The 14,768-nt window shown below is 34.4% G+C and overlaps 3 protein-coding genes across 6 annotated transcripts; 1 reads left to right on the plus strand and 2 right to left on the minus strand.

The window, feature by feature from the left end:
* Nucleotides 1-815: 815 nt before the first annotated feature.
* LOC128884424 (uncharacterized) lies at nt 816-4,633 on the plus strand. 4 transcript variants are annotated; one of them, XM_054137838.1, is made up of 13 exons: nt 816-1,230; nt 1,348-1,412; nt 1,511-1,628; nt 1,742-1,839; nt 1,882-2,004; nt 2,058-2,263; nt 2,331-2,389; nt 2,442-3,015; nt 3,079-3,118; nt 3,171-3,443; nt 3,492-3,810; nt 3,944-4,076; nt 4,120-4,633. In XM_054137838.1, exons 1-13 carry the CDS (start codon nt 978-980, stop codon nt 4,310-4,312), a joined length of 2,454 nt encoding a protein of 817 aa, XP_053993813.1. In that variant the 5' UTR covers nt 816-977; the 3' UTR covers nt 4,313-4,633. The 4 variants fall into 4 exon arrangements, with proteins under 4 accessions (XP_053993813.1, XP_053993812.1, XP_053993811.1 ...); XM_054137837.1 differs by having other exon boundaries at nt 2,442-2,777; nt 2,826-3,118; XM_054137836.1 differs by having other exon boundaries at nt 2,442-3,118.
* Nucleotides 4,634-4,747: 114 nt separating this feature from the next.
* Nucleotides 4,748-6,519, minus strand: LOC128884425 (serine/arginine-rich splicing factor 9-like). The gene is made up of 7 exons (XM_054137841.1): nt 6,356-6,519; nt 6,263-6,307; nt 6,037-6,181; nt 5,528-5,629; nt 5,371-5,478; nt 5,215-5,318; nt 4,748-5,169 (listed from the first exon to the last, which is right to left on the minus strand). Exons 1-7 carry the CDS (start codon nt 6,464-6,466, stop codon nt 4,870-4,872), a joined length of 915 nt encoding a protein of 304 aa, XP_053993816.1. The 5' UTR covers nt 6,467-6,519; the 3' UTR covers nt 4,748-4,869.
* An 809-nt stretch (nt 6,520-7,328) lies between these two features.
* LOC128883722 (uncharacterized) lies at nt 7,329-14,731 on the minus strand. The gene is made up of 13 exons (XM_054136368.1): nt 14,568-14,731; nt 13,990-14,513; nt 13,727-13,931; nt 11,776-13,680; nt 10,799-11,640; nt 9,001-10,742; nt 8,841-8,943; nt 8,612-8,787; nt 8,488-8,563; nt 8,056-8,349; nt 7,919-8,004; nt 7,777-7,863; nt 7,329-7,725 (listed from the first exon to the last, which is right to left on the minus strand). Exons 1-13 carry the CDS (start codon nt 14,707-14,709, stop codon nt 7,671-7,673), a joined length of 6,237 nt encoding a protein of 2,078 aa, XP_053992343.1. The 5' UTR covers nt 14,710-14,731; the 3' UTR covers nt 7,329-7,670.
* Between the last annotated feature and the right edge of the window lie 37 nt (nt 14,732-14,768).

Raw genomic sequence — 14,768 nt, forward strand, 5'->3', positions numbered from 1 at the left:
GTATAAACTACTTTATAGAAAAGGTATTTTGAAAATCGTTTAACGTACAAGGTTACCGTACATAAGTTTGACAGTATCTCTTAAATAATGTTAAGCTTTCTGTACTCTTTTATGTATTTTTAAAACTCATGTAATGAAGAAATGTGTAGAAAACTTTTCATACAGTAAAGAGCATAGCCCTGACTGTTTTCTAATACAAGAATAACATGAGTGTAGCATTTCTAGTATCCAAATTTATATGCATGTTTCTTAATAGAACAATATCGTTACTGTCTCAATGAGCTCAAGTGAAAAATGCGAAAAAAACCTTGGTGTTTTGTTAACGATTTGAATTTATAAAAAAAAAAAAAAATTGTTGACACTCATTCGATTTTGAGTCTCAAACACTTTTCGGTAAAGTTAACTTTTCTTTAAATAATAAAGAAGCTGTATAGAAACATATTTAACCAGACGTATGCATATGTTAGATGTGGAAGTGAGTTGAAACTTTGTTGAATGACATTATATATGAATGTGATGAGGTTCAAGTGTGTTATTAAGTGAATTCAGAATCGACGCATTTTAAAACCATCCCCAATGATCATTCATAGTTCATATAAAGGAAAAGGTAAATAAAAAATGATCAAACAAAAATTTTTATTGTGGCTCTGAAATTATTTTGTAACAACGAAATTATCCAAACTGACTAAATCAGTAAGAAAGTTTCATACCCGATTTGTCGCAGATCTTTTGTCACTCTAAAGACGTCATATAAAAAAAAAAGACTATTGTGGTTTGTTAATGACGTAAAAAAAACTTCTAAAAACACTATAAGAATATTATCTGTGACTGATGGAAGATGATTTAAACTTCTTTGTTCAGGATGCTAATATGAGAAAATTCGTGTCAAGAAAAACTGAATGTACAAAATGTCAAGTTTTTTGTTTTAATAATTTGCTGCCGTTTTTGTTAATGGGCTTACAACTCTATATAAAAACATGAGAGACTCGCAGACTGATTTAAAAAGTCGCTCCGGTCATGGTCAACACGACGTCAGTTTACAGATAAATGAAACTGACGTACAGAGACGTACTTTTAAGATACGCAACAGAAACATCATCAAGACATCTTTTGATATCAATACAAGGAAAAAGGATCAATTCTTGTATACAAAGTTTAGTGAAACAGGTAGCGCTTCCGCACACACGTCGAGTTTAGTGTTACCTCACCCCACACATTTCGGACAAGATAGTACGTTCGATTTTTTGAATGCATACATGCTCTATTTGTTGTAGTGATCAGCACTACATTTCTTTATAAAAGTTAAAATGTTCCGTCCTCAAAAAAATATTGTATTTTGCTCTTTAGAAAGTAGTGGTGACAGTTGTACGGGAAATGAATCTTGTCTCGATATATCATTGTCTCCAAGAAAGGTACATTGCAAAAAAAAAAAAAATCGTAATTCAATGGTTCTATAGAGTCATGTCACAAAAGTCGGAGAAAATAAAAAAAATGACATTTTTTTTTTTAGGAGCAGTTTTCTGGGTATTACGACAACGTTAGGTATGAGAAGTCCACAACGAGCTTATCTCGTTGGATGCGACATTATACTGTTCGAGATATGAGATTTTGGGACGTAACGTTACCGGGTATGTTCTTTTTTATGGTAGCAAAAACTGGCATACATCACATTATATGAAATTTTTTTTTGTTCAAAAAAATAATTTTTGACGCATTCCACAAGAATATTTTTTGTTCATAGGCTCCCATAATTCGGCATCATGGTGTTTAGCTCGAAATAAAGAAAATCGATGGGGGGGATTACCTCTTGTGTTTCTAAGGATGTACATTCTTTGTCAAGTAAATAAAAAAATTTTTTTTTTTTTTTAAATTGAATTGTAGGATAAAACAATTTTTCAACAATTACGAATGGGGATAAGATTTCTAGATATAAGGGTCTGTAAGTATTCATCTAAACATGAAGAGATTTATTGTGCCCATGGTGGATTTCGTACCATACCACTGGTAGATCACTTTTTTTTTTTCTAAACAAAGAAATCCTTGGTAAAACTTATTAGAAAGACGTACTTCATCAAATAGCTCGGTTCTGTGCATGTCACAAATCCGAAGTAGTCGTTTTATCAATTCGTAAAGACGTAGCTTATGTTCACGGCCCTCTAAGTGTGGGTATCGTGGAGTCCGATAGTCTCGTGGCATCAGTTTTAGTCAAATTTCTAGGTCCTGAGCTTTCCGATACTATAACTATACGTGAATTAACTGAGAGGTATCCTGAAAATTTTCGCTTTTATTATTTTTCTCTTTTTATTTTCAATGATACTTTTAATAAATAGGAGTCAAAATATTCTTTATTTTTATGAAGATAGAGAACGTTATTTCTTATCTCCCAAAAGTATGTTAAATGAAGACAATAATGCATTGATTTTTTTTTTGCTTTTTGACAGAAAAAATTAAAAGTATTGATGGTAAACGGTTTTTATGGCCGCAATCTTATGGTAAAAAAGTAAGAGGTTCAACAACAATGGAAGACAATGCCCAATGTCCTTCTGTTCCAAATAAAGTGAATGTATGCCCTGAAAGTGGTACTATAAAAGTTGAAGGGAAGGAACACACTGATATGTTAACCAAAACTCCTAATGAAGATATGTTAACACAACTAAATATTGAAAGCTACGAGACAGCGCAGCTTTTTGAATGGTCGGAACCCGGGGAAACTCATAAAAACACTCTTTGGCATCCAGAAGATGGAACAAAAGTGACATTAAAAAAAACTGAAGATGGTCTGGTCGATTCGAAAAGCACAGCTATTCAAACTATATCTTTGATAGGTTGGAGCTCAGAGAGACGCTGGTCAGATCCAGAAATACACTGTATGTCAACTATTCCTCAACTCCAAACTTGTTATAATGTTAATTCTACTTTTTCACATCACGCCACGAAAAAAAATAAAGAAAATATATTTTTCGAAAAGTACATATCCAAGCGTTCAGAGAAAAATAAAAAAAAAATGTTTTCACAGTTAAGCCGTAATTTAAATGATTTTTTCTTGCCTAGAAAAAGTGATTTATCAATAAATTCCAGTCAGTGCTTTTCTTTAAAAGAGGTTTCGACTAAAAGCCAAGTAAGGAAATTTTTGTTGACACAACGAAAAATGCTTCAACAATGTTGCTCAGTATGCATCGGCCTGTAGTAAAAAATCAGTATCTCATTCTAAAAAAGCACATGATATTCATTTTTGTGAAAGGGAAAGGAGTCGGAAAAACTTTGTGGAGTCCCTGTGTTCGGACACTTTACCTACAACAGCATGTCAAGAAGATTCTTATAATAGAAGTTTTGAAGATTTCAAATTTTTCATCGATTTCTGTGAACCATCAAAATTATCACCCAATGAACATTCATCAACACTTAAACGATCTAAACCTAGAATTTTTTCAAATACATCTTTTGTATGGTATTCCATGCGTTGAAAATCATATGGAAATTCGTTTATGTAGAGATACATTGAAGATGACATACTTTCTCACGTTCCAAAATTAGTGAAAAATCGAAGAAGTTTAGCTCCTCTTTCAGACCATATTCTTCATTTTTCTGACAAAAATCATAAAGAATTGTCTTTTAATGCTCAACATTCCGAAAAACATAAACAGATGCCACAGGCTCATTTCTTTCTCGCAGGTCATTCCCGTATAGTCAAATCGTGGAATTTGACCTGCGACCCTCAACCAGACGCACTCTGTGAAAAGCTTGTACAGTGGACCTTACTATATGGATCGCCCTATCCACGAAAACCTTTTATATTAAAAATTCTTGCAGGTACACAAATTTCTTTTTTTCTGGTGAAAAAAATGTACTCTTATTTAAAACAAGGTTTTTTCTTTTTAATTGGAAAAGTTCAACAATTAACAATTGAAAAACATTTTAAACAATTACTATGACATTTGTTCAGGAGAAGTCACTCCTCCGTCTTTCGGCTCACCGAAAGCACCTATGGACGTGATACGATTCTGGACCGTTCAAGGAGCGGCTGCCTTATGTTTTCGTAATGGAGGCTTGAACGCTGCAGCAATTAAAACACAACGGTACTCTGTAAATCGTTTTCGTCGACCAACACTTTTTTTGTAGAGTCTTGTTGACTAATGTACTCAAGAGGTCGATGATTGCACGAGTTAACGGAATAACACATGATTTCGTTAACCAGAGTGTTATTTCTAAAATTATTAAAGAAAATATCAAATCTCATTCTTTGTTCAAGCAAGCTTTAATAATTGAAAAAAACAATAAGGAAAGACTGCAAGAAAAATTTGCTGTAATTTAAAAGAATTTTCATTTTAAAGCTCACTCAGTATGGTACAACAAGGAATCTAAATTATTGTTTGATTTAAAAAGAAAATTTTATTGTGTCTTATAGTCTTCTTAATATAATCTTGCATGAAAACAGCTATTTTTTGTTTATTGGCAATAGCAGAAACAATTCCTCATAAAAAAATCGTCATACTTTTACGAACTTTGTCATTGACTGTAGAGAAAACATACCAAACTAATGAAGTTTTTTCTGAAAAAACACTCTACCACTACCTCCATCTATTCTTATACCAATTTGATTTATGCTAAAGCTTAGATAAAGAAAAACAATTCAATGAAACAGCATTTTAAATTACTATCCAACCTTCATCATGTTAGATTCTAGAAAAATGTTACTTTTCAAAACATAAATGTCACATTTCTTTTTAAATTTGAAAACAAGAAATTCGTGCGTCGATTCAATAACACAATTGCTTATGAAAAACAAGAATTTTTTTTAATTTTTAATGTAAAGAAAGGTTTTATTTTTTGTTTGAAATGCTTTTATAAATTATAAGAAAACAACAAGCGTTAGTATTGACCACGGTAGCTTCGTGATCTTGATCTGGATTTTCTACTATAACTAACAGAGCGACGTGGGCGACTAGACGATCTCTCGCTTAATCTTTCGCCATCATTTTTTGAATAAACACGTTCATGTCTCCGGCTTTCATGACCTCTGTCACCTCCATGGCGTGACACGCCATAATGATCACCACTGTAACCTCTACCACCATAAGGTGAACGTCCACGATAACGAGATCTCTCATACGATCGGCGATCGTATTCATCATCTACATCACGCGTCACTGTAATTCGACTTTGTTCTCCCTAAAGCGACAATAGTCAGTTGAATCTACGAAAAATTATCATTACTTCGTGTGAAACAAATCGCGAGTCTGATAAATGTCTTAATGCATATTCCATATCTTCTCGTCTTGCGAACTCGACAACACCAGTACCATCTCTGAAAACGTCGGCTTTACCGTAATAAATGATTTACAATATAAAAAGAAAAAAACCTTGTCTTACTGTAGACACAATCGCCAGCTTCCCTCATATGATCTTTAAGATCTTGCCAGCTTCCACTCGGGGGAAGTCCACGGATAATCACTCGATAATCAGCACGTCGAGGAGGTCCTTAACAAAGTGCTTGTTTCGAAACTAATTTAAAAAAACGACAATCTACCTCGATTATGAGTATTATTACTAGGGCGTCCTCCACCTCCACGAGCAGCAAAAGGAATCTCAACTCTCAAGGCGCAACCGTCAATCTTGTAACCGTCGCGATCTAAAGGCAAGTTAAAGGAAGGATTTCCAGTTAAACCGCAACATTTAAATTCTCCATGGTTTTTTTTTTCTTCCGGGTGACGCCCCGTTCATTCTACCCTTTTTGGACATTTTCAATACAGAAGATGGTAAAGAAATGAACTAAGTGAGATTTTAAGATGCCGAAACCAGAATTGAAAAATTCAAGCAGAAGGTTCAATTAACTTCTGTCTCCGACAATAGAAGAACTTTAAAAAATAGAGAACATATACTAAGAAAGTTTCACTACGAAGCTTAACGAGTCTGTATCTAACGTAACTGTTTCTATTAAAAAAATAAGATATTCTCCTTTTTACTATCATAGATTTTAATGTTAGTTCAATTATTTGTGGTTGTATCAACTTTAAATTCTTAAACAATATTTGATACCTTGAATAGCATCTTGAGCATCACGAGGGTCTTCGAATTCAACAAAAGCAAACGGACTTCCACTTATTGTTCGTTTTATAGATATTTCTAGTATAGTTCCAAATTTAGAGAAAAGATCCTGAATTAAACCTCGATCTGCGTTATTCTAGCATAATCATAATTTAAGTATTTTTAATTAATTTAGAATAAAAAAAAATTTTAGTCTTAGACGATTAAAAATTCTTACTGGTAAGTTTCCAACATAAACACGTCCTGCAGGAGGTTCGCGACCCTAGAGAAAATAAATGAGTACCAGGTGTTTTAAACAACTAGAATATACTCTATAAGGAGGTGGACCGCCGCGACGATCGGAATAACGTGATGCAGGAAGTCCCGGAGAATCTTCCCTTCCTTCAGAATTACCGCTGTTACCGTATCTTTTTGCTGCCATTGATGTTTTTTTAAAATATCTTCAAGTCTACTCTAGCATACAAAGCAATACCTTGTCTGCATGATATACCATTGGGTACATGCACTCTGTAACAATAATAATGAAACAGTAGTGTGTCGATACAGCATGCAGCCTGTAAACAGAACTGTAATTTACATGTTTCGTTTAACTTAAGTAGCTCGAAACCGATTTGTAAAGTTGAAAAAATCTAAAAATGACTCAGGCACTGTCTCCTGTGTCTCAACTCTACAATTTAACGCTTTTAATTTTTATTCTTTTAACCAATGATGAACAACCAGATTAAAAATAAAAAAAGTGAATAATGTTCAATAGAAATCAAAATACTATTTAATTGAACAATTCTTTTATAGCGAATCTTTTTTTTTTGGTTAAAATTCATTATATATGGCAATATAAAGCGATTTCAGGAAAAGAATAGTGTATTGGTAAGGCCATAACATCTAATACAAGGCAGCACAAACAGACGGGTGTTTTGTGAGACAGGATTTTTTGCTTAAAAAATCAAAATAAAAACTGAACAAAAAGGTTATAAAATATTTTTTGTATAGTACGCAAAACGTTTATTTCAAAAAAAGAAATAAAAGATATACTACATTTCATTAAGTACTACCACAAGGCGTCGAAACATTTTTTTGTAGTGGTTTCACTCAAAAAACGTACGTAAGTTTTCTTGAAAAACAAAATTAAAGGAAATATGACAAGAAAAGGATTAGTGTGCGCAAAAAAGACAATTATAGAAATAAAAGTTTACTCAAAAGATTAATTACCATTCATGTTTTGGTGTACGAGACACAAGCAAACAAGCGATTTATCAATTTTTGTATTTTTAATATAAGTCAATGACGGAAATAGCTTTGTGATACCTCATTTAAAAAATGCTCAATCTATTTCTTTATAGGTTCATGTACGGAAAAAACTGACTCTTATTTCACAAGTTATGTTCTTCTTCACCAGATAAGTGTATTTTTATGTGTGCTTATAAACGTAAGAAGAGTTTGAACAAATGAAAAGTTAGTTTAAAGTCTTTTGAGTAATCTTTATGGACTGTAGTATAAACCTATTCATGTCAAGTATAGCAAAGAATCAATTGACATTTCGATATTTTGTTTAAAATAAATTTCAGTGTTGATAAAGACCTTTATATTTAGTAAATATAAAGGGTCGTCTATGTCTTTTTTAAGTTTTACGCAAAGCCGAATCCTTCACTTCCTTCAAAAATAGCCTTTAGTATTTTTTCTCTGAGAAATAAAAAAAAATTATGTACTGGCGTTTTGTGATAGAAGTCATACTTTAAAATTTCCATTGAAGAATACTGGGGTAAGTCCAATTGATTAAAACATGTGTGCGCTGAGGGTAGTCGGGTTTCATCATAATCTCTGAAAAAAATCATGCAAGTCAATTATTTAAGATGAATGACTTTTTAAAAAATACCGGTGGATACTAAAGAGTTGAGGGCCACAAACTCCCATAAGCTCTCGGAAACCTCCAAGTGGTACTCGACTTGTTCCTGTAACAAACTGCAAAAGAGGACACAAATGTAAAGAGAGATAGCACTTTACTAAAAAAACCTGGAGAAATGTGGCTAGAGTATTTTGATCCATTTCTTCTAATAAATTCCAAAACCAGTAAATTTGAGGTGACGTTGCTTGATATCCATGATAAACTGTATTTGCTCTTAAATCTTCAATATCAACAAAGGAAATTCCACTAATCAATAGTTCTAATTCTTTGTCATCAAAAATTGTCAAAAATTTTGGTGGAATAAGTTCATGAAATCCTTCTAAAAATGACTCTGTTTGTGTGCGAATACCGTGGGATATTTTATGTTCACACAAAAGCTTCACATATTCTTGTTTATTTTCCTATACATGCCAAAAAAAAATAATTTAATTAATTACAATATGAGATCATGCTAGTGTCAAAAAATGAATACTCTAGACATTGTAATTTTGACTTATTAAAAATTTTTTAGCATTATTAATATGTGTCAAGAAACATACTTCTGTTACGGGAATGCGTTGACCATTCGGTAATAAATCAATGATTTTATTTTGCCCGAACTCGTCAATATCGGTGCTAAAGAGGACAAAAAAATGAAAGATATCAAAAGAAATAAAAATCAACCTAAAGTGAAGATCTAATCCTAAATCGGCTATATTATGACTTAGTAACATTTGTAAACTTTTATATAATTCTGGATCAATACATTCGGCATCGGATGGTGACGATTTTCGTCCTAGCATTTGCTTGTAAAAGCTTCGCGTAAAGTAAGACGCTAAATGATGACCATCATAGATAGCCTATAGAAAGATGAACAAGTTGATTATAATACTTAATTTTTCTTTTTTTTTACTTTTCCAATCACACGCCCGACGAATTTAAAAAAACAAAGATGATCAGGATTGACATGTGATAGAGGATTCGGATGATTAAATTCAGACTTCGTTCCTTCACGTCTGAAAAAAAAATTGATATTATTAAGAAGTAATTTAAGCATTAAAAAAAAAGCCTACCGAAAAAGAGCATAATCCGGATTAAACATTTCTTTTGATAAAATTCCATACCATTCCCGAACAAGACCTCCAGCGTCAACACCTTCTTCTCCTTGGAAATGTACTATTAATTTTCCTTTCATTTCTTCCCCATTTCTTAATCGTAACTGGTGAAATGAATCCATAAAAACCATACTTCGACGAACGTGTAACCGAATCGGGTCATAACGCGTTGTTTCTCTTAGTTGTTTTAAACTATGACGAAAGTATTGCCGTTTATTTTCAAACGTTAAACAAAGAGCTGCTAATGCAACCAATGGTTGAAAGGATCCATTTAAAATTCCAGGAGAATGTTGAACGAGAAGATTTATCAATTTTCGATGTCGTTCGCAAAACATTAACATTTCACAATGTTGTTTTGTATACGTTTTGTCAGAATTACATAAATAATTGGAAAATTTTTCGGAAAATTTTTGTTGAAGTTGAGTTTCACACTTAGTACCGGAAAACTGAGTTACAACACGAGGAACCTCACTTGCTCTGAAATTTAGATCAGCTGCAATTGTAACTTGAGCTACAATGAGATATGAATTGATTAAAGGTAAAAGTTGATTAACAATTAAAGGAAGTATAAGACGCGATTCATTAACGAAAACGTCACTTAGAGGTATTCCACTTGAACTTGAACTCGAGACCGTTTTATTTTTATAATGAAACGTTTCTGTAAATTTATTTAAAAGGAAAGGACAAGCTAACTCAATTTCAGTTAAGAGTTCATCGGTAATTTTCCACAATTCACACATGCCAACGTGATTAAAAAGATCGCGTAACATAACAAGACTTTTTTTATCTTCGCGTATACACTCTTCTTCTTCCTCTTTTTCTAAAGGATTGGATGAATTCTTTTGAGACATTTTAGGTGACTTCATTTCGACTTCCTCTTCAAATTCAGTCGTATTCTCTCTTTTTGTTTCATTATTGGAATTTGATCCAGAATTTTCTTCTTTATTTTTTTCATGTGGTTGAGGATTTAAAGCCAAAGGATTACTCCAAAACACGTCTTGCAAAGACACTGTAAGTCTTAAAAGTAAATTAAGAGACGTGTCAAGAGGAGTCCGAATGTTTTCAGGTAGTAGAAAATCAAATGTTGGATCAATGTTCTTGTTCTCTTTACTCAAAGCTTCTAGCTTTACAAGGGTTGAGGTATGTTCTTTTAATTTTTGTAAATGACATATTATGTAATGTAATAAAGATTTTAATGAGGAAACAAAAAGTTGATGAATGTCATGATGATGTTTTGGGCTCCAATAAAATAGAGCAACAATTCGTGATAAAATTGGCAACGGTGATTGATGACTGGTTGAAGCATAGTACAAATTGAAAAAGGTAGCATGATCTTTGCATGCTTTTGTATTCGGTGGAATTCCCGTAAAAAGACGACACAAAGTAAGTGCTGCATCTCGTGAAACAACATTTATAATTTTTTGTTGCAAAGATAAATCATGCGTGCGATTTCCTTCAGTCGTTTTTATTGATACATTTTGGGAAACAATTTTGTCTTGTGTTATATTTTCATCTAATTCATTTTCATTGGTAAAATTATTTTCATTTTCTTCACTGGTTTCTTCTTGCACATTGCTTGTCGATAATTGTTGAACGTCATTTTCATTTTTCTGAGATGCGCACAACAAAAAATCGATTGCGGACAGTAAGTGGACCATATGGTTTGAAGAAGTATGAAACAGTCGGGAACTTGTTAGAGTCTGATTAATGTCATATACAACACACGTTAATTTACTCTTTGATGTTAAGAAATTACCAAAAGGATGTTAATAGGATATTCGTACATACTAAACGTCTCAATGCGTTCTTTAGTAGCCGAGAAATTTATTTCACTGTTATGTGACTCCTCCGGAACGTTTGCATAATGGGTTTTCGAAGACAAGTCTTTATTAAATGTGAAAAAATGTGATAAACTTTCATTGTGTTTTATATCGCCCTCGTTAACCAAAGTAGTATCAGTTTTGATATTATCATTAGATGCAAGTGCCGGAGAGCTATCCGATTTAGAATTCCAAAAGGTAACATACGCAGGATGTGGCATAGATGTTGCGAAAAATTCAGAAAGATTGGGTATGACCTCTAACAAACTTCGAATATGTTCTAAAGCTCTATAACCTGCAATGGAAGCTGCTGCTTCAGGATGACTATCAAAAAGAAGAGATGTTGTTAATGTCGTAGACGAGTATAGCCGTTCTGGAGGAAAACCTAGAGAAAGAAACGACTCTGACGCTCTTGGAAGGTGCAATGCTGCTTGAATATCAGTGACAGCATTCCAAATAATGACAAGTAACACTTGTAATAATCCCTGTCGTGTTGATGGGTGGGAAGCAGTCATACTGAGAAAGAGACGGTGCATATCTCGACGATAGACTTGACGTTTGAGAAAAAGTAGTCGACAAATAACGACTATACCCATTGGATTTAAAGGAATATCAAAAGGAGAACTACAGCGGTTGCAGCATAATAGATCTTGTGTGGTTCTTCCATTTAAGTGTGTATGACATTTTTCTTGACTTCCATGTTGACATGAGTTTTGAATAATATTAGAAAAATTATCAGATCGAGAAAAACTTTCTAAAATGCCATTTCGGTGACTCCCTAAAAAACAAACACCAGTCGAAAAACAATCTGAATCAGTGAGAGATAAATGCAACATGAATAAGACGAAACCCGCAATAAGAGACATTTTATTTGAGTTTGCTTAACCTATTGGCGTACTATGAGTGAACTTACGAGTATCACGGGATTGATAACGGTTTCTTGTTGGGCCAAGTGAAAGAAATGCCGGATCTACATCTCCCAAGATTTGATCCAAAGCTTCATAAATTAATCTTTGAGATGCTATAGACGAATTTGAATAATATCCCGGAAGCGACACTCCTGTTCGTCGTAAAGACATACCTAGACTACGATTAGAATTTTGAGTGGAAATATTAGAGCTGATTGGGATGATTGTATTCGTTGCATTTGAAGTTCGTGTATTGCTACGTGCTGCGGTTTGCGAAGACTGACTATGAAGACGAACATTCATTGCACTAAACAATGCGTTGTATAATTGTTGCAATCCACTTTGATGAGTACCTCCATCAGTATGATCATTGGACGGTGCCGTTGAAATTAAACGAAATTCTTCTGATAAAACATTTCCGCGTCTGTTTTGAGGGATGCTTTGGTTCAAGCCGGTTCCCTGATAATTGTTGACAAAACGTACGGATCGAGAAGGACTTTGCGTAGTTGCACGATGCGTACGCAGTAGTACAGCTTCCGCAACGTATTGGGCTGGTAGAGCATTGAGATCTTCCTCTGTTGCTGTTAATAATAAATCTTCACGTAAAGCTGCATCAAGTGTTTCCAAAAACGATGCATTATCGAAGCCTGCATTTTCACTCCTACCATTTATAGATTCTGTGTTTATCATGGGATCTTGAAATGAATCAGCATCTTCTATGATCGATTCCCTTAATACACGTGGAAGTTGTTCAATCATGCTATCATCCAAATGGATTGATAGCTGATCAACTTGCCAAGGAAATTCTGTACTATGCTGAAACGATAGACGCCATTGTCTATTCGTTAATTCATTTGTTATTGCTTCCTCTGAATTGTGACGATGGCTACTTGTGGCTTGGGTTTCTATGGCTATTGCGTCATTATCTGAAGAAGCGGCAACTGTTCCAGTTTCATTAGTATTTGAACCAACTGTATAAATAAGCCTGATTCCAGTGGAATCTGGTGTTACACATTCTGCCAATGAATCAATGATGAAAGAAGAAATTTCAGACAGACGATCACAATTGGCATGTCGAAAGTTTTCGTAAGATAGGACCGAAATAAAAGGTAACTGTTGTGTAAGAATCTCATTTTGGATATCCTCAGGAATCTCAGAAAAAAATGTAACATCAATTCCAAGACAGCTTAAAAGTTGTTGTTGCGTCAGTCCTAGCACTAGAGCCAAATGACGTACAGGACGCGATGAGAAAGTTATCGTGCTTGTCATTTCCTCATGTCGTAAAAGACCATAAGCTTGTTCTATTGTTATTCTGTTTGGTGATCCAAAAGATTCATTTCCTGGTAGCAACGAATGGTTATTGACCTCACGCTGTTCTGTAACTTGCGTTTCGTTATCTATGAGCCCACTAGTCATATGACCGGAATTTTCTTGAAGATCATTCTGTGAATTTTCTTGAAAAACGCCTTCAGATTGTTCAAGAAGAACACTCTCTGATTGGCTATTAGTCTTGTTTTGTACTGGTGCAACTGAAAGCGAAATTCTTTGACTTTGATGTTCTGAGTCGCTATAAACTGTTTGATAATTAAGACGTCGTTCTGTTAGTACCCAAGACTTAAATTCATCGCAAATTATTGATACACCCGTGAATTTAAAAGTATCACGAGAAGCGGAAAGCCTCGAACGTACGCAAGACGCTTGGGCACACGTAGTGTAAGCGTTAGAAGTGTCAGTGAGAGTTGAACACAGTGAGGTTACAGCTACTTGAGCCCATGGATCAAACATGATATGACCCAGTGAAAACAAAGTAGGCACATAAAATATTTCCGGATTTACTTCAGGTTCTTGAGTTGTTGTACCAGATGATTCTGAATGCTCTACATTTTGTGTTGAATAATTAATATAATGTCCTGGTGAAACAAAAATAAGTAAAATGAAAAATACACTTTAACGTACCTTGGCGAAGAGAAGATTGAAAAGAATAGGGAAGCTGAATAGCATGAAGTCGAGATGAAAGACCTGAGGGGACTAAAAGAACATCAAAACCTGAAGTATTTGTGTTAATTGAGTGGCGTGGACCACGTTGAAACAACAACATGGGATTTTCTCTAGGTAGAACTATATCACCAGGAGATGTCCACCCAATTGTTGTTTGGGAAATCTGCATGAAAACATTTTAATAAAAAACTGTTATTTTTTCGTTTGATCTCTCAAGATACCTGATTGCCCGACTCGGTGGGAACGGATGACACTGTGCCAGACGCACCGCGATGGGTACCGTTAGGACACGTCGTAGGTAAAGAAAGAAAAAGGTTCGCTATCGTCGAATTTCCGGCCCGACTGGGAACAAGTCTATCTGCTCCAACATTTAATTGAATAGTATCATTTCCGGGTACACTATCTAAGCGACTTATCTCAGAGAAAGAAGCTGTTGCTAAATTAGGTAAGGCGATTCCTAGTGCAGATCCCATTTCTTCTTCGTCATAATTGTCATCTGGATGCATATCTTGTTCTCCTTCATCCTCCACTTCAACTGCTTCGTTCACGCCAGTGTCATCCGGAAAATGCCGGTTCAATTGATTTGTTGTAGTATAGAGTTCTTCATTGTGTGATAACGAAAATCTCTCAGTGGTTGGACAAGAGTACAATACTTCAAAAGATATAGGTTGCACAGAGGACGACACCGGCTCACGCCTTGCGTTATCGGTTAAAGATGGAAGCATGTCACAATGATGTGAAGTTTCTAATCATGTAAAAATTTATTGAGAAACAAAAAAAAAAATAGCAGTCCAATTACCAAGACTTGTTGCTTCGACAGGTTCAACTTGCTCTACAAGAAGAACGCGATCATCGTTGCTTGTGATTTCATGATGATCATTGTCTTCCAGAAGTGTTCCATTGGAATGACTCATCTCCTCATCCGACTGTTCGTGATCCATGCATTCACCACTTTGCAACAACCCTGGAGTTCCACTGTCATCATCGTCTGCAGCAAGTA

The sequence above is a fragment of the Hylaeus volcanicus genome, unplaced genomic scaffold (genome assembly GCF_026283585.1).
Source record: "Hylaeus volcanicus isolate JK05 unplaced genomic scaffold, UHH_iyHylVolc1.0_haploid 12237, whole genome shotgun sequence".
Lineage (NCBI taxonomy): Eukaryota > Metazoa > Arthropoda > Insecta > Hymenoptera > Colletidae > Hylaeus > Hylaeus volcanicus.

What these genes read in the sequence shown, in the direction of transcription:
- LOC128884424 (XM_054137836.1), top strand. Translation starts at nt 978, where the DNA reads ATGAGAGACTCGCAGACTGATTTAAAAAGTCGCTCCGGTCATGGTCAA. An exon ending in CACACATTTCGGACAAGATA is followed by an intron (nt 1,231 to 1,347) that starts GTACGTTCGATT and finishes TTTGCTCTTTAG; the next exon opens with AAAGTAGTGGTGACAGTTGT. An exon ending in TATATTAAAAATTCTTGCAG is followed by an intron (nt 3,811 to 3,943) that starts GTACACAAATTT and finishes ACATTTGTTCAG; the next exon opens with GAGAAGTCACTCCTCCGTCT.
- LOC128884425 (XM_054137841.1), bottom strand. Translation starts at nt 6,466, where the DNA reads ATGGCAGCAAAAAGATACGGTAACAGCGGTAATTCTGAAGGAAGGGAA. An exon ending in TGCTCAAGATGCTATTCAAG is followed by an intron (nt 5,630 to 6,036) that starts GTATCAAATATT and finishes ACTTGCCTTTAG; the next exon opens with ATCGCGACGGTTACAAGATT. An exon ending in TAATAATACTCATAATCGAG is followed by an intron (nt 5,479 to 5,527) that starts GTAGATTGTCGT and finishes CACTTTGTTAAG; the next exon opens with GACCTCCTCGACGTGCTGAT.
- LOC128883722 (XM_054136368.1), bottom strand. Translation starts at nt 14,709, where the DNA reads ATGGATCACGAACAGTCGGATGAGGAGATGAGTCATTCCAATGGAACA. An exon ending in TCGGGCGTGTGATTGGAAAA is followed by an intron (nt 8,788 to 8,840) that starts GTAAAAAAAAAG and finishes ATCTTTCTATAG; the next exon opens with GCTATCTATGATGGTCATCA. An exon ending in GGATTAGATCTTCACTTTAG is followed by an intron (nt 8,564 to 8,611) that starts GTTGATTTTTAT and finishes TGTCCTCTTTAG; the next exon opens with CACCGATATTGACGAGTTCG.